Raw genomic sequence first — 21,823 nt, 5'->3', positions numbered from 1 at the left:
AAACTATAAATTTAAATGCATTTGTTTCCGAATTCAGTAATCCTGAGAAGGAAAAAAAAATTAAATTGATTGTTACACCGATGGCCAGGAAAAAGTTGTACACAGTCCCATAATAAATTATAGACAAGAAAATGCTTGTTATGAAAAAACACTTCATCATTTTCCCCCAAAACTTGGATTGCCTTCTTCTCAAACACGGGGTCTCAGCCAAGAAGAGATCAGATCGCTTTGGACCTGATCGGAACTGGCTGACTAAGGACAGGCTCCAGGCACCTGTGCAGTGGATCTAACTGTTCAGGCTCAGCCAGGGCAAGGCCACCTCCAGACAGTCGAGCAGATAAAAGGCGCCCTGCCCACCTTTGTCAGACAGTGTTTGCTCAGCCCAGCCCTTCGCAGGTGGCTGCGGAGTCCCTTGTTCCCGAGTCCCTTCTCCTTTCATGGGGACTCACGCTAGATCTTACAATAGACCTCGAAGAGGGCAGCAGCTGCGTGCATCCTATAGAAAATGGAGAAGGGCATGGCCAGGTTGACCACAATTATCCAGGGTTCAAAGCCAAAGACAATTTCCTCCAATCCGTTGTCATACTCCGGGCGGCAGCCAAAGGCAGGAGGGATCCAAAGCTGAAAGAGAAGAGGCAAAGAGGCGGCCTTCTGTCACCATTTCACCATGGACCAAGAGAGGCAACCTTGTGCCACAGCTTCACTGGCTATGTTGCCAAGGTGCATGTGTTCAAGGCCCGGTCCCTAGCTGACAGGCTACTGAAAGTTAACTAGGTCATGAAGGTGCTAACTCCATTAGTGGGCGGGCTAGCCCAGGACAGAGTCATAGCTGAACGGACTATTACAAGGTGAGAAACAGAAGTAATTAGATCACCGGGGACCTGCCATTTCTGTCAGTCTGCTTCTGGGAATTAAGCTGCTCCCCTCTGCACTTCCACCATGATATACTGTCACAGACCTGTAAGCAACAAAGCCAGCCAACCATGGGCCAAAACCTTCAAAACTGAAAGGCTGACTCTGTGGTTAGGAGCTTTCAAGACACCTGCGGGTGCCCATTCAAATCCCAGGCTCCATGCGTGCTGACCCAGACTCACACGGCATGCGTCACAATGGCGCTTTCTCTAGAGGGTACTGATGAGAGTGGCAAAGGAAGTCACCAACACTTCAAGCAATCAACTGCTGTTCTTGTCACTCATAGAGCCTACACACTGCCCCCACATCCTTCTCTCAGGATGCCAGGGTCCCCTCTATGTCCTGGGCCCTTTCTTTGACTTACTTCATAGTTCTATCTCTCTGCCTCCTGAGCTAGGGCAGGCACCCTCTAGCTGAGCCTCTCTGTAGAGAGCCTGTCTAGCAAAGGACAGAGGGTGGTTCCAGGCCAGCAGCAGCAAGGAACTCCCGTCTTCCAGCCAACAACCCACCAAGGGGCTGGATCCGAATCCCCAAAGGGAAGTCGTGCAGCCAACAGCCTGAAGCCAGGCTAGGATCGTGAGCAGATTACTCAGTTGCTCTGGGCTCACCACTGGAGAAGCTACATGATAGACCCGTGGTTTCAAGTTGCTATGTTTGGGGCTATTTCTTACATGGCAGCCAGTGACTAATACATACTACCACACAGAACTCTGTCTGGTGTGTGCCCTGTTTCACTTTTTTCTCTGGATTCTTGGTCTTTAAAGGGGTCTTATCATTACATCTCAGCCCTTTCCCCACCTGATGCTCCCTCTTCTGGCTCCTCATCTGCTCAGACTCCTTATGAGTCCTCTTCTCTTCTTTCTGCATATGCCTTCTAGGGCTGGCACCTAGGCCTTTGTCAGAAACTGGGGGCCTTTGACTTGCACCTAATCCACCCCCCAACATGAGCCAATCTTGGGACTCCTGCACGTATTTCCCATTGGCCACTTGGGGGTTTGGCTCATTTCTCAACTCATCCTGCCATTCCCATTTCCCCTCTTACCAACATCACCTTCCTCCCAGATGCCCACGCCAAGCTCCAAGCATCATCTGTGCTTTCCCTCTGCCTCTCACATGTCACCCCGTCATCCTCTTCACAGTGAGATGACCTCGGTCCTTCTATGAGTCTCTACCTGCAGCCACCCAGGCCATCCCTCTGCTAGGGAGGCAGTAACCTCCCCACTCTGCCTTCCTTTTTCCACTCAACCCCAGCGGCCCATTTCCACTCATTGGTGTGTGTGTGTGGGGAGGTGTTCTCATTTTTATCACCCCCCCCCATGCCTTGTTGGGAAAAGGTGAGGACAGTAGATTGGTTGATTTAAAATACTGAGGACTGGGCAGATGGTCAGTGAGGAAGTGCCTGCTGGGCAAGCATGAAGACCACACAGAAAGTCTGGCTGGGAGACGTGTGCCTGTAACCCCAGAGCTGAGGGGCTGCTGCGGTGGAGATAGGAGGATCTGTGGGACTCGAGGGCAGGCTAATCTAACCAACTGATCAGCACAGGATTTAGTGAGAGATGCTGGCTCACAAAAAAAAAAAAAAAAAAAAAAATAGGGTATAGAATTGATTGAAGAAGACATCTCAACATCAACTTCTGGCTTTCATACACATGCATAAACATACAGAGAGAGAGAGAGGCAGAGACACACACAGAGAGGCGAGAAGACAGAGGGAGGGATGGAGGGACGGAGAAGAAGGGGAGGAAGAGAGAGAAAACAGCTTGATGAAGATTACCGAGATGTTGCAAAGGAACAGAAAGGCCGTGATGTTTCTGAGGAGCCTCCTCTTGACGCCTCCCTGCAGGAAGTCCTGGCAGCGGGTTGTGCCCGCAGCTCCTTCCCAGCCAGCCTCCTGGTCCTCTTTACCGCATCCCTGGCGCAGACACAGATTCCCATTGACCGCAGGTGGCCCATCCCGGGCCATCCCCGGGCTCCCGAGACTGGCTGCAGCCAGTGTGGCAGCCTCGCCACTGCAGACAGTGACGACGCGCAGGGTGCGCACGTCCTCGGGGACCCCCTCAGGCTCGCGGTGCACCGACTCGATGATGAAAATGTTCTGGACATACTTCTCCACGATCACCAGGACAGAGTAAGGCAGATTGTACCAGGTGTAGGGTGGGCGGGTCTCAGCACAGGCGATGGCCAGGATGGAGCCCCAGGAGAGGAGCCATGAGCCCGACGCTGTGGCTACCAAGAGGTCGACATCCAGCTTGCGGGCTGGGTTCTTGGACTCATCCAGGGATTTCTCATCCACCCTGTATATCCAGCTTCCTACCAGCCCAGCGGCCCCCATGAGCAACAGCACGGTGATAGCGTACAAATAGAACATGATGAGCGCCGATTCGCTCTTGGACTTGGAGCGCCCGATGTGGATCATGTACACCACAACCACCGCGATGGTGGCAGCCAGCACTGTGAGGCCCAGCACCGAGCCCACCAGGACCCCGTCGAATCTACACTGCATCTTCTGGTGCCGGGGGCTGTCCACCCTGCGTCCAATGTTCTTCCATAGCACGTAGAGCATGGTGGAGGCCAGGATCTGGTACTCGATGTTAAAGGGGTACAGATAGTAGATCCCGTGGGAGAGGGCAGAGCAGAGGGCAGGCGGGGTGCAGTTACACTGTGGTGTGTGGTCATCCAAAACTAGGGCAGTGGGAAGAACACGGAAGACAGCCATCAGCACAGGCGACAAGGAGACTAACAAGCCCAGCGGCCTGGACACCTCCAATAGACCCAAAGCGCACGTGAACCATATTAACATCACGTTTAATGGCATGGCTACATAGAGAAAGAATTACTCCCAGAACGGCATGAGCCATGTTCTGTCCGTGTGTTGACATATAATGACACTTTTATAAATAGTATTGTGAAGATTTACTCATCACCACATAAAGATGGTCCCGAGCTACCTGTGAGCTTTAAAAGCGGGCTGCTGAAGAGGGTTGAGACTATGATATATTCTGTGTAAGAGAGAGGGGGTGTTGGTGACAGGTTGATCCACGAACAGGAAAGATCCCAAAGTGAATAAACCAAAAGGGTACCAGTGGTGCTCTCCAGTGTAGGGCGACAAGGGTTTGATCTGGACCTTGCTTCCCTGCGCTAATTTTCTCTGTGAATATGGAGTGTGTGTGTGTGTGTGTGTGTGTGTGTGTGTGTGTGTGTGTGTGTTTAGGATGATTTTCAGGACTCTGTGGGAAATGTCCCCTTCTGATTGGAAAAAAAGCTCTCGCCTAAATGCCACTAGTATAGCATGAGATGGCCAAAAACTTCCAACTTCTTGATGGCTGTGCAATCTCGGACACATCACTTCTCAGCAGCACAGTGTCTCTACCCATTAATAGCTAATACTGCCCACCTCAGAGTAAGGCCAGGCAAGAGTTAATGAGCCTTGTAAAATGCTTAGAGCCCTGCCAGATACTCAATAAGTGCCTAATAAAAGCCAGGAAGTGCCTAATAAAAGTTTGCTTCTATTATGAAACTGTCAGTGCTGTGGCTGCTATTGTTACCACGGAGGGAATGAGGCCAAAGACAGAGCCCTTCCCACCAGAGGGCTGTAGAATTATTCGCTCCTGTAGCCCGAAACGGGGCTGGCCAGCCTCACTCACAGAAGGCTATGGCCGGAACCATCTCTAAAAGCACAGGGATTTCACATCTTCTCACTTTACAAAGAGGAAAGGCAGGCCCAGAGAGGTTGAATAACCTCCAAAGGCCACACAGCTAGCACTGATGAGAACAAGAGCCAAACTCAAGCCCTCCACTTCTCAGTGCACTGAGCTCCACCCTGCCTTTTTCTCTGTCCAGATGTCCTCAGGCAGATGTGGTGACATCATGCATGCTCAAGAACCCCAGGAGAAGATCTGACGCTTAACCCCAACCCCATGCTGTCTCCTCAGCAGAGCAAAGGAAAATAAAGATGAGTGAGCCTAAATTATGAGCCAAATGCAGTCAGCTAAAAACCTTCACGTGCACAAAGGCCAGCTGAGAGCTACCCAGATCTCTCAGGCCAACCTCTCAGAAGAAAGAATTGCTGAGAGAGGCCTAATTAAAATGCCAACAGAGAAAACCACCAATCTTCCACAGTGGAAAATAGACACAGAGTTCTCCAAACAATGAGCTGTGAGAGACGGACTCCCAAATGATAACCCTGGGCCTCCACATGCCCAGGCCAGGTAAAGCCTATAATTATTGCCTTGGGGAGGCAGAATGAGGGTCTGTGGAATTAGAGAAACAGTTCCCAGCAGGGACTATCTGCTCAGGTGTCTCCCCAGAGACCCGGATGGTCCATCAGGGGGAAGGCTTCCTCACCTATAGTGATGTTGCCAAAGCCCAGAGTGATCAGCCGTTCCTTGTGCTCATTCAGCTGGTGTTTTGATTCATTCAGGACGCTGTTGGCCCACAGCAGCAGGTTCGTAAACACCGAGTGGATCACCCCAAACCTGAAAAGCACAAATACCAGACAGCTTCTCTTGAGTGGCTCTGGGGAAAATGCAGAGCCCCTGGGTAAGACAGAGATATCCCATGCATGCATAGACACACAATCGTCCTCCCTCAGTCATTAGTCCAGTTGGCTGAGAGTCATAGCATCTTGGCACTCTGCCTTCACCGTGAACTTGCCTGTCTTCAACTCATTGTCTCTGGAACATCAAAGACACTGCCTCTTGGGAGCAGGAATATGGGGAAGAAATTTTGCTAAAGGCAAGCAATCATGGCTAGAGCCCACTCTTTCTCCCAAGGGAAACTAGAGAGCAATGAAGGAGATGGAAGGTCCAGGTAGACTGTGGACAGCACCCTTGTTGTTGACTGACCAACCCAGAAATTACCCTCCATTCCCTCTGCTGTCCCAACCTGTGCATAATGACACTAAAGCAATCCACACACACTGGCTCACGGCTTCTTTTGCATCTGGCCTTGGCCATTCCTGCTAGAGGCATATAATGTATAATCCATGGTGAATTATTGAAAAGCTTTTTCTTGCTTGATGATATAAGATAATAAAAGTCTGTTTGTGGACTTCTTTTCCTTTCAACATAGTCTCCTTTAACAGTCTTGAGTAAGATTATGAAGGCTGAGGTTGTGCTCATCATCTTGTGATTATGAGCCAACCAAGATGGGATGAAGCCCCAACCCACTGAGGATGACAGAGTGTAACCCAGAAGAGTCCTGCTCCGGATGATACTTGGGCTTTTGAAGTCCCAAATAGGGACTAAGGAACTCCTCCACTGTCACACCTAGAGTAAGTGGCCACACTGGAATGATAGAAAGACTCTTTCTTAGTCCAGAGTCTTCCCCTTTGCTTCCAAGCCACACCACCTCATCAGGAGGAGGGCACATGTGGATACGGGACTCTAGGGAATAGGAGATGGGAAGGACCCACAGTCTCCTTGTGGTCTATGCCTGCTGTGAATTAATTTTCTGCACCCCACTCTGGCTCTAGGTTGAATTGTATCCATCTAGGTAGCTCCTGGGCACTGTACAGGCACAGCAGCCTAGCTATCTAGGAGAGGCATCCTAGTAGACTAGGGAGGAGAGCCTAAAGGCAGTTTTGGGTACTTCCCTGTTTTACCCAGGAGCAACAGTGTTATCCAGAATTATCCATAATTCAATAACAGGAAAACAAGAGTATTTCTGGTCCAGGCCCTTCCTGTATCTCCCCTGAGTTCACCCCAGATGAGCCTGGGCCTCCTAGGTTCAGTAGTAAGAGCCAGGGCACCCAGCACCTTTCTGTGTGATTTGGCCACCCTTGGCATCTGCCCAACCACCAAAATTAATATAGAAAAAAATGACAACATAGGTGTCTGTCCGTCATCCTGGCCCTTTGGCTGCCCTGTTGCTATAGTCAGCTTGTTTTATATAGCCTGGACAATGCTATTACCTCTGGCAGGTGGCTTCCCCTTTATTACAGTGCACACAGCTGCCCTTCTGTCTCTCCTTTCTCTGTTCCATGCAGTGCTGTCCAATCCTAAGCCTGCTGAAACCACAGAAGCAGTGTGAGGTTGCCAAGGGTCACTCTGACCATGAACCACCCTGAGAGCCATAGCCTTCCATGACCACTTTGGAAAAACGTCCTTCAAGCTAAGGACCAGCATCATGTCCCAGGCCTGAGGCCTTCCCTGTGCTTAGTTCCTGTACACCCAGACCACAGACCCAGGAGTCATTTCTGGTATCCATCTGTGCTTGCCAAGATGTGTGAAGAACCGTGGGCTCTATCAACAGCACGTCTAGGGAAAGAGATGGATGGAAGCCTGGAAAGAACATTTGTCCACCTTCAGAAAACCTTCCAGAAGCTACTGACCAAGGAAAAGACAGGATGGAGGCATTCATACAGCTCATGCAGGAGGTTAGCAAGGTCAGAAGTCCATGTTCCCAAGCGGAACTGCTGGCATAGTAACTGGAAGCTGTGGGTTCAGTCAACATTGAGGCCAGCCAACCCTAAAGGAGCACTCTGGATTCAACTCTAGCCTCAGTCATGACATATGCTTGGGGCTACCTCGTCTTCCACTTTTTCTAAAGAGGTTGACATCTAAATCTAAGGGTGGTAGAAATTCGATATGTTTATCATCTTTCTCAACACATTAACAGACAGAAGATGTACCTTCACACTGAAGTAGGAATAGACAAGATACGAAAATGGTCAGGAAAGCCTATGCCTAGGCTGATCTCAATATCAGTATCTCTACATAGCCAAGAATGACCCTTGGCTCCTGTCTCCAATTTCTGAGTCTGGGGTTACAGACAAACACTGCCATGCTGCATTTCTTCAGTGCTAGAGATTAAGCCCCGGCCCATTCAAGCTCTCTACCAACTGAGCCACTTCACCAACCCCAAGGGTAATGGTAATCAGTAATGGCTTCTGGAGATCCTGGATCTCCATGACTACCCCTGCCCTTGGGGAACCAGGTGAGCCTACTTCACCCCCTGCCCACCTTGCCCATGAGGTGGGGCTTCTGGTATTCCTGACAATGAGGTTAAAGATCACTGCCAAGGCCACTTCATAGACCGCATGCTGGATGAGAATTTCAGGGTGCCTCTCGGAAATCCAAGGACACTTCAGTATCATTACCATCTACCCCAACGCACCAGGCCACTAGCCCTGTTCAAACTGGAGACATAGAGGTTGCACTTGATCATAGACTCAGTCTCTGCATCTGCAGCCTGTTGAAGCTGTTCTAGCTCGTGGTCACATGTCAACATGATTGGTCACATGTCAACCAATCTGCCCAAGGTCAGTGGTACTCTAAAATGCTGGAAGGGAGATGTTGATTACCCCCATGGAAAGGGTACACAATACTGGATTTTTTTTTTACAATGCTGGATCTTTTTATAGAGCAAATGCTGATTCCTTGATCTGTCCATGTCTAACCTGCCCTTGAAGAGTTCATCCCTTCCTTCTGGACACTCTTCTCTTGACCACATAATAAACAGGGAGAATTGGTGGCAGGCTTGATGGCCACAGGTCATGCACTTAGTATCAGTTATCCTCAGAAGTAGGACAACTCACTGGCTCCATCCAGATGCCAGCTTTGAGTCTGGTCTGTTCTAACATCTAACTTAAATAAATGTCAACGAACATATAAAGCAATTGCTTGCAATTTTTACCTTTCCAGTGTTTTGAAAGACAGGATAATATCCTTAGCATGGCTCCAGAGAAAATAGACCTAGATGGAAATAAAGGAACATGCCTTAGTGGGGAAACTGCTCTTCTGTTTGCATACTTGAGAAGTCCTAAAACTGGGGGAAAGCAGATGACTTTCCTTATCCCAACGGAGCCATTCTACAATGGGAATAGTGATCCAGCAAGAAGCAAGTCAAGAGGAAGTCAAGAGGAAGGAGTGCTGCAGTTAGTTAAGAATGTCTGCTGCAGGTGGAGATCTGTATTTGATTGAGGGTGTCTCCTGAAAAGGTACAGTTGGAACTGACTGGTAATGTCTGCTGTGGATGGAGCTGTGCTGCAATTGATTGGGAGTGTCTGCTCTGGGATAGGCATGTGGGAATCAGTCTGAAGTGAAACTCACTAACTTGTTTTTTTAGTCATATTTGTCAGGTTTTAGCCAATAACTTCTCACTGAACAGCTACTCTGCACCGAAATCCAAGGCTGAGCACTTTCAGTGAGGAGCAGTGTTCGTTTGGGTTGGCCTCCTTTTGGTTGCCATGTATGCTACCCTGCCCCTGCCCATGCCATCACTAACAATGCAGAAGAGAAGGAAAAGCACCGATGCTGGCACAGATTATCTCTCTGTGGATCTGAATGTTTGGGACCAGGAGTGTTTCAGGTTCCAGAGTTCACATGACTGGCCCTGGTGAAGCCAAAATAGAAAGAGATGAACCCAGAAGACTTGCTGAAGAAGGGGAGTGTTAGTATGAGTGTGAGAGGGACCAGAGAGGGTAGAAATGAATGTGTCTAGAGTGTGTTATTTACACACATGCATAGAATTGTCAAAAAATAAATACAGTTTTTAAATATCAGAAAATTTGGGTCAAGGAAGGTTAAAATAGAAAAGAAATATATCACGTAGGAGGCAGCTCAATTAATAAAGCACTTGCTGTCAAAGTATGAGGACCCGAGCTCAATCCCAGGACCCACATAAACGCTGAGTCCTCATGACTCACTGAGCAGATGAGGACCTAGCTGTGTTGCCAAGCCCTAGACCAGTGAGAAATCTGTCTCAAAACACAAAATAGAGAGCGTCATAGTTAGCTTCAGCAGTCAACTTGACACAACTCAGAGTCACTTGGATAGAGGAACCTCCATTGTGGAACTGCCTCCATCAGATGGGCGATAACCATGTTTGTGAAGCATTTTCATGGCTGCTAATTGATGTAGGAAGCCCAAGCCCACTGTGGGCAGTACCATCCCTAAGCAGGGTACAAGAATGGTAATTGCAGGGAAGGGGATTGGCACAGTGGTTAAGAGCACTGGCAGCTCTTCCAGGAACAAAACTGAATTCCCAACACCCACCTAGCAGCCCACAACTGTCTATAACTCTAGTTCTAGGTGTTCTAATATCCTTTTCTGGCTTCCATGGACACAGACAATCATGCAGACAAAACACTCATACAAACAAAATAAAAATAAAACTATAAGTAAGCATGCTAGAGAGAACAAGCCAGGAAGAAGTGTCCCTCCATGGTCTCTGCCTCCAGGTTCCTTCCTTGAGTTTCTGCACTGTCCTTCCATGATGGGCTATTATAACCCGTACACCAAATAAGCCCTGCCCCCAAGTGGTTTGGGGTCAGTATTTTTTCACAGCAACAGAAAAGCTGACTAGGACAGACGGCTCCTAAAGGCTATGCACATACTTAACCATGCAAACACACACACATGTACACACGCATGCCTATATACATGTACACACATGCTCACAAACACACACCTACATGCATTCACAAATATATGCACACGTGTCTACAGACATCTACACACACACACACACACACACACACACACACAATGGTATTTGATCCAGCTTTCAGGAGAGAGGAATATTTTTTTTTTTATTTCATTGTACAACAGGAGCCAACCTGAAGGCATCAAGCAAAGCAAGTAAACCAACCACAGAGGGACATAATATGGTGGGGCTGGACTTATACAGCTATCTAGAATATTCTGTCTCATAAGGACAGACAGTAGAGTGGTGGCTGTGAGGAGTGAGAATGGGAGATTGTTTAAGGAGGAGAGAGTTTCTGCTGCAAGATGAGAAGGTTCTGGAGGTGGATGGCCGGAGCGTGACTACGCTTAACACTACTGAACGATCCACTCAAAACAGTCAGGATTCTAAGTATTGTGCCCTGTGCTCTGATAGTTTATAATAGTTTTTATTATAAAAGTACCTGGTTTTTGTTCTTTAATCATCTTATAGTAAAGCACACAGTAAGTGTATATCCAAAGGCCACAGAATGATCGATTGATTGACTTGCCAAATGCCCAAGTTAGAAAAATAGAGATCTCCACCCTGCATCGTGAACATTTTGAAAATACACTTCTGTCTAGGCCATTCCTCTGCCTAAAGCCCCCAGTGGCTCACAGCTTCCCTCAAGATGGGGCCCAGCCTCCTAGGAGAAGCCCTCAGCTTTCACCAATACTTCCTGCATACTACTCCTATGCAAAGCCCAGTTCATGCTCAACACCTTCTGCCATCACAGCCGATCCATTCAGAAGGTACCATGACTGTCGCCTCTTTATGGATAAGCCCTGAAAGGCCCCAGGGAGACTAGGGAACTTCCCCAAGGTCATACTAATGGCCTCACTCAGCACCAGGCAATCTGGCCAGGGTCCACATTTAGAAGCCTTAGCAAAAGCCATGACTCCCAGCTACCCCACTGCCTGCCTCAGCTTCCCCAGCCCCACATCTCCTCTCTCACCCTACATTCAGAAAGACCACTTGCCTCACAATATCCTCTTCCAGTGACTATGACTAAACGCCAGGGCGCCAGCTTGGGACGGTGCCCCGGAAGACATAGGATCTCAGCTCACACTGGCCAGATACACTCTTCTATACTCTGCCGCCCAGATCAGAGCACCAAGCCATACAGAATCAGGTCTCAGGATTCCTGCAGTGGATTCAGGGCTACACATGACTGAGGACATTATTTACAGTAGCATTGAAAGGCTAAGGCTTTATTAAGACTCTTTAAAGAAAAGTATTTCCTCCTAGCCAAGGGAACAAAATCTCTAGCCTGGGTGGAGACCTAACATTCCCAGTCTACCCAAAACATAGGCATAAACCCAGCTGTGTCTATCAATCACCTGGCCAAGGGACCACCCTTCAAGAAGGTGGATTCACTTTACAGCATGCTAAATATGTGGGTGGAATACTTTTTCCCTTTAATGAGATTATGTGCTTTCCTTCCCAGAATCCTCACCCTCTGTGTGGTCACTAGAATTAAAACCAGTAGGGCTAAGTTAAGTTTGCCCATTTTTCTTAATTGCTCAGAAAAGTGTAACTTTTCTCTCCTCTCTCTCTCTCTCCTCATGTTCCTTTTTAGATACTTTTTTGGGGCTTCTTCATTCTTTCTCTGAAAGCCTGCCTCATCATGTAGCTGCTTGTCTGTCACCTGGCTGCTTGCTAACCTCCATGCCTAATGCAGAAGGCATGGTTTTTTCTCTTGCTTTCCATCTCCCTTTTCCCCAGCAGCTGCCAAGACTAGCAGCTTGCTGGCTCTGTTGTTTTTCTTTTAAACTCTAATAAAACTGTCTACAAGCTTTCTTCTGAGTGCTTTCTTAATTTCTTTTATTAATGAGACTAGGAACCCCGAGGGAGGACCCCAGTTCACCCAGAAATGTGTAAAATGCTTGATGAGGGTTCCCCAAAATTTCCAGCAAAAACATCTAAGGTAGATGGAAGGTTAAATGTGATCGAGGTGGGAGCTGCATTTGATTGAGAATGTCTGCTGTAGGTGGAGAACTGCACTTGACCAAGACTGTCTACTGTGGAAAGGAGCTACACCTGACTGAGGGCATCTTGTGTAGATGGGGGTGCATTTCATTGAGGGTGTCTTACTGTAGGTGGAGGCTATATTTGATTGAGGGTCTCTATTGTAGATGGATGGCTACACCTGATCAAGTTAGTACCACTGGGTCCTAGAGTCTAGTGGTTTTAAGTATGTCTACAATCCTGGAGGCTGAATGCTCACCCAAGTTCAAGGTGTCAGCGGAGTCAGTTTCTCCTGGGCCTCTTCCCTTCCTTGTAGGCAATATCCTTTCAGTGTGAGGCCTGTTTCCCCCTCTATGTGTGCCTGTGTTCTAACGTGCCTTATAAGAGCACAGGGTATTGAGTCAGGTCCATCCCAGTGATTTCATTTTTCTCTGAAAAGCCTAGTCCTGCACCACTGACACATTCTAAAATACTGAGAATTGAAATTCATCAAATGGACATAAAGAGCTTTTACCTGACAAGCAGCCCCTTTCCCTGAATCCCCTAGTGAGTTCCCAGCCTTTCCCACCAGTCTACCACTGAACCAAACTGGCCAAGATCCCCTAGCAGCTCCTGTCAGCTGGGGTGATATGTTAGAAGCATCCTAATCAAATGTGGTATCTGACAAGTCTAGTAAGTATGTGAACTAGAGGTGGCTTTGAATAGAAGACAATATTTTAATATATTCCCTTGGGATTCACAAGCTGTGGATCCAGAAATATCTGACTGCTCACAGTCTCTCTGGACCAAGTTCATGGTCTTCCAGGGTGACTCGAGAGGAGGAACTATCTTTGATTCTTGCCATGGTATAAGCAAATCTCTGGTCTCCTTTGAGCTCCAGTCACTTCCTCCAAAAACTACAAGGCTGAATTCTATCATCTCTGGCAATGTGGACAAACCTGGAGACATTATGCTAAGTGAAATATGCCGGGAACAGGAAGACAGACAGTGCATGAGCCCACTATATATGGAATCCCAAAAATGAAGGCTTGAATACACAGTAGAACAGAGACTGAGTCGGAGGAGGAGTGGGACGATGCAGGCAAAGGGCCCAAACTGGCAAGCATGCAGGATGGAGGTCTAGAAAGCTGATGGCCAAGATAAGGGTTACAGTTGAGATATTGTGTTGTCTGCTGCAGGCTTGCTGGCACTGGGTTGTAGGTGTTCTCACCACTAACGAGAACAATAAGGGAAAATGAGGCACCAGCTACAGCAATGTTCTTGACTATAATCACCTCCCATGTGTGCATATGTAAAAACACCGTGCTGTATTCCTTAAATATATAAAAGAAAAGAAAAAAAGAAAATGTTGATGATGTAGCATCTGTTCTTATGTTAAAATATGTTGGTTATTGATCAGCTATGCGGTGCAGTGCGGTTCCCACTTGTGCAGTATGTAAGGAGTACATAGGGTCATTGTGTGTGTGTGTGTGTGTGTGTGTGTGTGTGTGTGTGTGTGATCATGCACAAACACACAGACATATGTGCAGATCAAGGGGAAACTTTGTGAAAATGATTCTCTCCTTCCACCTTTTCACGGGTTTCAGGGCTACGATTCAGATCTCCAAGCTTGTAAGTTAAGTCCCTTTAACTGCTGAGCCACTTTGCTGTCCCACTTATTTATGTTAAGAACATTGAGATTCTACTGATTACTTGGAAATATTCAGTTCATATTCAGCCATAGTTGCCCTGTCTCCCGAGTTGCAGATGTTAGAGGTTATTGCTCCTATCTAGCTACCCTCTGAACCTAGCAGCTATCCTCTCACAAGCCCTTACACATCTACAGGCTCCCCAGGCTCTGGTAGTCACCAGTCTTTTCCGCACTTCCACACGATCAGCCTTTTACTAGCCATGTATAAGAACATAGTGTTTGTCTTTTCTATGCCTGACTATCTGGGATGTAGCTCAGTTGGCAGAATGCCAGGCTAGCATGCAAGAGGCTCTGTGTCCCAGTCTCCGGCATTTTGTAAACCAAAGTATTGACACACAAGCCTATAATCCCAGAATTTCAGAGGTAGAAGCAGAGAGCTTGGGAGTTCATTGGCTCCCTGGCCAATCTGGGCTATGTGAGATTTGTCTTCACACTGGACTGATTTCATTTAGTGTAACATCCTCCAGTTCATTGTGTTGCCTCCTATGGTGGAATACATAGCATTGAGGATATGTGGCATCTTTCTTTGTCCATTCATCTATCAGTGGACACTGGATTTGTTACTTAGCATCAACTGGACCAAAATCCCTGACAGAAACAGCTTGAAGAAAAGAAGGCTTGTGCTGGCTCAGTTTCATAAGGTTTCGGTCCTGCATGGCAGGGTTCAAGGTGACAGGAGCATGTGACAGAGGCTTGCCACATCATGTCAGATGCAGAGGCAGCCTGAATAAGCACCAATGGTTTACCTGCAACAGTGTATGCACTGCATGGGTGACCGGGAAAACTCCCTCAGTGGCTGACAAGCACTCGGAAAATCCAATGAAGTATGCGACTTTCAAGCATCCCAGGATGATGGTGATGAATGCAAACAATGTGATGCTTCCTAGACAGGAGAGACACACGTGTATTAGCGTGCATAGTGTCATCACAAACAAATTATGTCACCTTTAGACCACACAGTGGAAAACAACACCCACAGGCAAAAGAATGAACTGGGACCTTCCACTATATTGTAGGCAAATATTAACTCAAAATTATTCAAACACTCAAGTATCAAAGTTAACAAAGGCAAAGCTATTAGAAAAAACACATAACAGGATGTTTCATGGGATTGGATCAGGCAATGAATTATACCAAAATGAAAATACCAAAGAAAGAGGGCAGCTAAGATGGAAGGGAATATTTGAACATTCTCTTTTGTAGTGTTTGAATGAAAATGACCCCCATAGGCTCATAAGGAATGGCACTATTGGGAGGTATGGCCTCCTTGGAGTGTGTGTGGACTTGTTGGAGGAAATGTGTCACTGGGGATGGCTTTGTGGTTTCATAAGCCCAAGCCATCCCCAGTGTCCATCTCTCTTCCTGCTGTCAGCTGCTCCAGCTGTGACATCAAAACTACCTCACCATTACCATGTCTGCCTCCACTCCACCATGCTTCCTACCATGATGATAATGAACTAAGCCTCTGAACTGTAATCCAGACCTAACAAAATGTTTTCCTTTATAAGAGTCTCCATGGTCATGGTGTCTCTTTACAGCAATAAAATCATAACTTGACACTTTCTACAGAGCCATTAATATCTAGAGCATACAAAGACATCTGCAGGATGAAATTATCCAAACAAACTTAAAAAAATTTTTTTTCTCCTAATACTACATAGAACAGTCACCAACTTCAGAAAAAGATGCCCCAAACCACTAAACATTAGGGAGAAGAAAGCCAAGACCATGAGACACCAAGTCATCCATGCTATGATTGGTGCTATTTTTGTTAAAGATTTATTTAATAATTGTGTGTGACTGTATGTATGTATGTATGTATGTTTTCCTGGGTGTGTGAATGTGGACCACGTATTTGCAGTGCCTTCAAAGACCAGAAGAGGGCATTTGATCATTTGGAACTGAAGATAATAGATGGTGTGGTGTCCTGGGAACAAATCCCAGTCCTCTGCAAAAAATAGCAAGTACTCCTAACCCCTTAGCCCTCTCTCCAGCCCCTATGATGGGTGGTATCAACAAACAAACAAACAAACAAACAAACAAGGGCTGGGTAGATAGCTCAGTTTGGAAGCACTTTCCTGGCAAGCATGAGGACCTGACTTCAAATCCCCAGTAGCCACATAAAAACTGGGCATGGCCACATCCCTCAGATGGAGAAATGGGAGATTTAGATAGCCAGATCTCTGGAGTTTGCTGACCAGATAGCCTTGCCTATTTTGGTGAACTAGTATGCTAGTGAGAGACCTATCTCAAGCAAAAGGAGATGGTACCTGAAGAGTGATACTGAAGGTTTATGCCATCTGCTGACCACATACATACAACCACATCTGCATAAATTCATATGCACAGGTACACACACACACACACACAAAACACACACACATATACACATAATAAATAAATAAAAGTAAACTAGAAAGTTGGTTTCTTAAAACTTAGTAGGAAAAGTGTCTGTATTAGCAATCAGAAAAGGCCCTTGGCCAGGTAAGGTGAAGGGGTAAGCAGTTTTTTATAGTATTGATGACTTTTATTGAAGAAGAGAAACAACAACAACCAAAACATGCGTATAAAGAATTACAAAGCACGTTTGGAAGGTGCTAGACTGAATGCAGAGCTGAGCAAGAAAAGTTTCCATGCTGGACTTGTGGAAAGTGTCTGAGCTTTTTGGCCCTGCAGGCATCAGTGGCATGACTCACATGGCCTCTCCCACGAACAGAGGAAATTGGATCACATGTGCTGGGCATTGAGGCACCAAGGTGGGAGCCAGGCGGGAGTGATCACATTACACGGCCGCCAAAGCCGCCGCTGGTGAAATGCAATGCAACAGCCCGGCTCACTCCTGCAGCTCAGAGTCCTATAGAAATGACGAGAAGTCGAGTTTTGTTAATCCTGGCAACCCCCCAGGGAAATCAGAACCTCTGTAAGAATGGAGATTCAACCCTAAGGCTTTCAGATTGGTTAACAAATAGGTTCTTTCTGATTTAGGGGGCAAATAAAGGTAACAAGACAAAGTGAGGCAGCCTGGTTGGGTGGCAAGAACCAAGCCCTGAGCGATGGAGACCTGGGCACCAGACAGGTGTGTGTATTCCCGGATGTTCTCTCCCTAACCCTAGCCTCAGTTTCCCTACCTACTAAATGAAGATGGTCTCCAGTAGTGGTTTACACACTTGAGCATGCATCAGAGGGCCCTGGGACGAACATTGATGAATCTCACATTTCTGGGCTCCACACCAGTTTCTGACTCAGTAGGTTTGAGGTAGAGCTACAGTATCTCCAACAAGTTCCCAAGTGGGGTATATGAGGTTGTTCTGGGACCCCAGAATGGTCTAGAATGTCTCTGTGACTGACAGTGCATTGGTTCTGCCATGAAACCCTCCCTGGTTCTCTCAGTCCATTCACTCATCTCCTGATACAGTCTGAGGGCTCTTCCTGTCTGGGTTTGGTTTTAGTCTCTTCTGCCCCAAAGTTCATGTGCTGGTAGCTCAGTCCTTATTGTAGTAATAAGGAGCAGACCCTTTAAAAGGAGAGGGGAGGGGATATGGCGCCAGAGCAGATGCGGCTCCTCTGGAACAGTGCCCACGGGCTGTGCAGGAAGCCCTGCATTCAATCCCCACATCACACAAACTGGGTGCGGTGATGTGTGCCAGTAATCTTAGCACCCTAAAAATAGGAGGGTCAGAAATTTCAAGGTCATCCTTGACTACACAGCAAGTTCAAGACCAGCCTGGGATACATCAGGTTCTTCCTCAAAAACAAAACAGGTAAATATATTTTTTTAAAGAAGTGGCACTTAGCATGAGGTTCCCCCCCTAACTGAAGAGAGAAACTGTCATGTTCCTCTAAAAGTGTAGCCTTGGTGGCCAACCTCCAATGAAGGGCACATATGCAAGAATATTCGGGCCTTAATGGGGAGACACTAAGTTGGAAAAGGAAGGTATTTGATCTGGGAATATGAACTAAACACAGTGTATGGAATTCTCAAAGAACTAATAAATTTGTAATGAGATGGAGCTTAAGGAAGGCATTTAGATCACTGGAAACGGTCTTGAGGAAAGATTCATACAATTCTCTCAGAGCCTCAGTTTGTTCTCGTGAGAGCAGGTTGTTATAGGGAGGCCGTCCACATGCTTAGCCCTTTCCACTTGTCACTAGTCCACTTTCTGCTCTTCCACACCACTATGACACGGTAAGGAGACCACTGATAGAATGCCAGCCCCAGGCTGTTTAAGTGCACCAAACATCAGAATCACAAGCCCAAATAAACCTGTTTACATTACAAAGTACCCAGCCTTGGGTGTTTGGTACAGCCACACAAAATAGATGAAGGCACCTACTCAAGGATAAAGAAAGAAGTTGATGAAGAGACCAAAATACATTGTAGAAACCAAAACAGCATTGTAGAAATTAGGATATCTAAGAAGGATAGAGGATAGGCATTCAACTTTTCTTGTACAGCTTGGGAGTCCAGACGACAGAGGGAGTTTCTCAATGGTTTGCTGCTTTAAACACACACACACACACACACACACACACACACACACACACACACACACACACACACAGACCCAGCTTCCAACTGAGATGTTTGTCACCTGTTTGCTGGGCCAGAAGAGAGAAAGACAACATATAACTCATTCAGCATTGAATTTTTGCTCATCAACTGTGAGTCAATCATTGTCCCTGGGCATTGGAGATACGGAAGTCAGTAGAAGAAAAAATGTTTCTTGGCATGCTTTTAGACATTAGTCGAAAAAGAAGACAGAAAACGGAATGTATGAAGAGCTAGAGGAGGTGCTGAGGGCAGGAAGGGAAGAGGTTCAGAACAGGGGGTGAGCTGGTGGTGGTCAGGAAAGGAGTCTGTGGGGCGGAAGTTGAACAGAGAAGAGAGAGCATAGAACTATATGATCCGGCCAGCTGTTTGACGAACAGTGAACCAGTTGGAAGAGAGTCTTCAAGATGGGAGAAGGGGGAGGGAAAACGATAGTGACCAATACACTTTTGGAAAAGCTTGGAAGGTAGCTGGGCAGTGGTGGCGCACACCTTTAGTCCCAGCACTCGGGAGGCAGAGGCAGGCAGATCTCTGTGAGTTCAAGGCCAGCCCAGTCTACACAGTGAGTACAGGACAGGCTGGACTGTTTCACAGAGAAACCCTGTTTTAAACAACAACAAAGCTTTAAAGGTGCAGCGTGAGGGAGAGACAGACAGATCGGCAGATGGACTGGTAGACAGACAAATGGGTTAATGGATGAGAGAGTAGTTGAGGAGAGAAACAGTTTACTAAATGAGAAGCTGAGTTCAAATGCCTAGAGATTAATCGCTTGGAGTGTAGGTGGATGGTTTCGTTAAGGCAAACTGACAGAGTAAATATCCAGAAAGCAGGAAGCTGTCTCTACAAAACCTAAAGTTTAGAGGAGAACCAGATAGGAAGGAAAAAGAAGAAAGGTTTTGAAGGTCTGGTGATTTAAAAAGAAAAGTTAAATCCTCAGGGAGAGGAAATCGAAGAAGCATTTGGTTCCTGACAGTCCGAAGAAGCAGGTGTCACAGAGCATGGTAAAGCATTTAGCAAGCTGACTTACTAAAGAAGGCATTTAGTATTTTCCTCCAAACAGAGAGAGAGCTATATGGCCTAGGTTATAAGGCAAGAGAAAATGAAACAGTCATTTGTGGGGCAGAAAAACAAAAAAAATCACAAGTCCTCAAAAAAAAAAAAAAAAGCAGATATGTGGAGATCAGAGATGAGCTGGTGCAGAGGAGTTGGATCTGATATCTGATGCAAAATACATTGTACACATTTGAGAAATCACCAAAGAGAAAATTTAAAATATCATAATTTAAAAAGGCAAGCATGAGGGGATAATGTAAAATATATTCTTATAACCATAAATAAAATGGAAACAATACTCAGGTATGAAAACCATACAATAGCCCAAAATGGTCCAAGTTGTCTCATTTACTAGGAAGCAAGGTCAGAAAGACTGAATTAAAAATGAGATGGAGGAATATTCTGGCTGTATGACACAGTGGTTGGTGAGTGCTAGGGGTGAAGGCTAGGGGTGGGCGAGGGGAAGCAGGAGACACAAATAGAAAGTGGGAAGGGAATGTTACTATCAGAACATACAGAATTTAGAACAAAGAATCCTTCACATTACAAACGATAAGACATAATGAATGAGGAAAATGTAACCTTGTATGCAGGCTCAATAATAGAACTTTTGGACAGTCGGTGGAGGCCCACACCTTTAATCTTAGCACTGGAAAGGCAGGGGCAGATGGATCTCCATGAGTTTGAAGCCAGCCTGGTCTACATATTGATTTCAGACCAGCTAAGACCTCAAGGTGAGCCCATGTCTGAGACAACAATAATAATTTACTTTTATATATAACTGTGACTAATTGAAAACAGAGCAGATATTTTCAGAACCAAACCAGTCAAATTAATAAAATATGTGAGGTCACAGAAGAATCAAGTTCTACAAGTTTCTCTGTGTAAAACTTTGCCTCTCCTGAAAATAGAGCATAAAAATTCTCTCTCTATAAAACATTGAAAAGTGTCAATCATCCACTAAGAGGCAGTAAAGTGGGACATAGCAGAGAGGTTGCCTAGCTTCAGATACTGTTTTCTGCCATTTATGTATTGAGATCTTGGGCATTTTTGTAACCTCTATGCCTCAGTTTCCCAATCTGTAGTATGGAGATAATGATCATAATGCCTCCCACAACATCTCATAGAATTCTCCTGGAATACCTACAAAGTTCTATAGTAGGATGTTACCACTAATAGCCTCTCTACATTCCACCCCACCCAAAAAGAAAACTTAATGAGTTGGAATCAAGTGGAATGTCAATCACCATAGGGTGAACTAGATGACGCAGCAGGGTAAAGGTAACTTGCCACCAAGCCTGAAAACCTGTGTTCAATCCCCAGAGTGCATGTAGCAGAAAGAGAAAACCAACTTCTGCAAGTTGTTCTCTGACTGCCATGTGCATGCTGTGACACACACACACACAGTAAAAAAAAATTAAACGATAATCAATTAGCTATATTGCTTGGCAATAATCCAAGATACCCAGCCATCTTTCTGCTGCTGACACCAAAGACCCTCTTAGGAGTCTAGAATATTGAACCCTCGCCTCTTCAGGTAGTCAGTCTCAGAGTTTGTCTACATCTTCATGCCCTGGAAGGACATTTCCAAGCACATCACCACCAGCCATCCACTGGCCTCCATCTGGACATGCATGCTGGGAGGCTCGGCATCCCTCACAGTGTGTCATGGTGGTGGCTATTGCTTAGATTTGAAAGTGCTTCTTTGTATTGAAATGCAGACTGCCTCTCAGAGCTCTCATCCTCTTGCCTGATCTGGGCGTCATCTACCCATCCACCTACTCACTCACTGTGGTGGCTTGAGGAATGGCCCCTATAGGCTCATCTATTTGAATGCTTGGTCGCCGAGGAGTGGCACTATTGTTGGAGGAAAGGTGGCCTTGTTGGAAGAAGTGTGTCATTGGGGGTGAGCATTAGAGTTTCAAGTGCTCAAGCCAGACCCAGTGTCTTTCTCTCTTCCTGCTGCCTGTTCATACAGATGTAGAAATCTCAGCTACCTCTTTAGCAGCATATCTGTCTGTGTGCTGCCATGCTTCCCAGCAGGACAGTATTGAACTAAGCCTCTGAAATATAAGCCGGCCCCAACTAAATGTTTTCCTTTATAAAAATTGCTGTGGTCTTTGAGGCTAGTCTGGCCTACAAAATGAGTCTAAGACAGCTGAGGCTCCACAGAGAAACCCCATCTGAAGAAAAAAATAAATTGCTGT

General features: G+C 46.4%; 1 protein-coding gene across 1 annotated transcript in view; it reads right to left on the bottom strand.

Annotated features, from left to right (window-relative positions):
- Nucleotides 1-21,823, bottom strand: part of Otop1 (otopetrin 1) — a 28,900-nt gene continuing 7,077 nt past the window's right edge. The window contains exons 2-6 of the mRNA XM_055624188.1: nucleotides 14,761-14,897; nucleotides 8,548-8,606; nucleotides 5,257-5,387; nucleotides 2,687-3,594; nucleotides 1-621 (exon numbers count right to left, since the gene is read on the bottom strand). Coding sequence (XP_055480163.1) covers nucleotides 451-621; nucleotides 2,687-3,594; nucleotides 5,257-5,387; nucleotides 8,548-8,606; nucleotides 14,761-14,897 — 1,406 coding nt within the window. The 3' untranslated portion in view covers nucleotides 1-450. The remainder of the gene's footprint in view (nucleotides 622-2,686; nucleotides 3,595-5,256; nucleotides 5,388-8,547; nucleotides 8,607-14,760; nucleotides 14,898-21,823) is intronic.

Source organism: Psammomys obesus, unplaced genomic scaffold, assembly GCF_907164565.1.
Source record: "Psammomys obesus unplaced genomic scaffold, mPsaObe1.curated_primary_1811, whole genome shotgun sequence".
In the NCBI taxonomy this organism is placed as follows: domain Eukaryota; kingdom Metazoa; phylum Chordata; class Mammalia; order Rodentia; family Muridae; genus Psammomys; species Psammomys obesus.
This window is presented reverse-complemented; position numbering and strand designations above follow the sequence as displayed.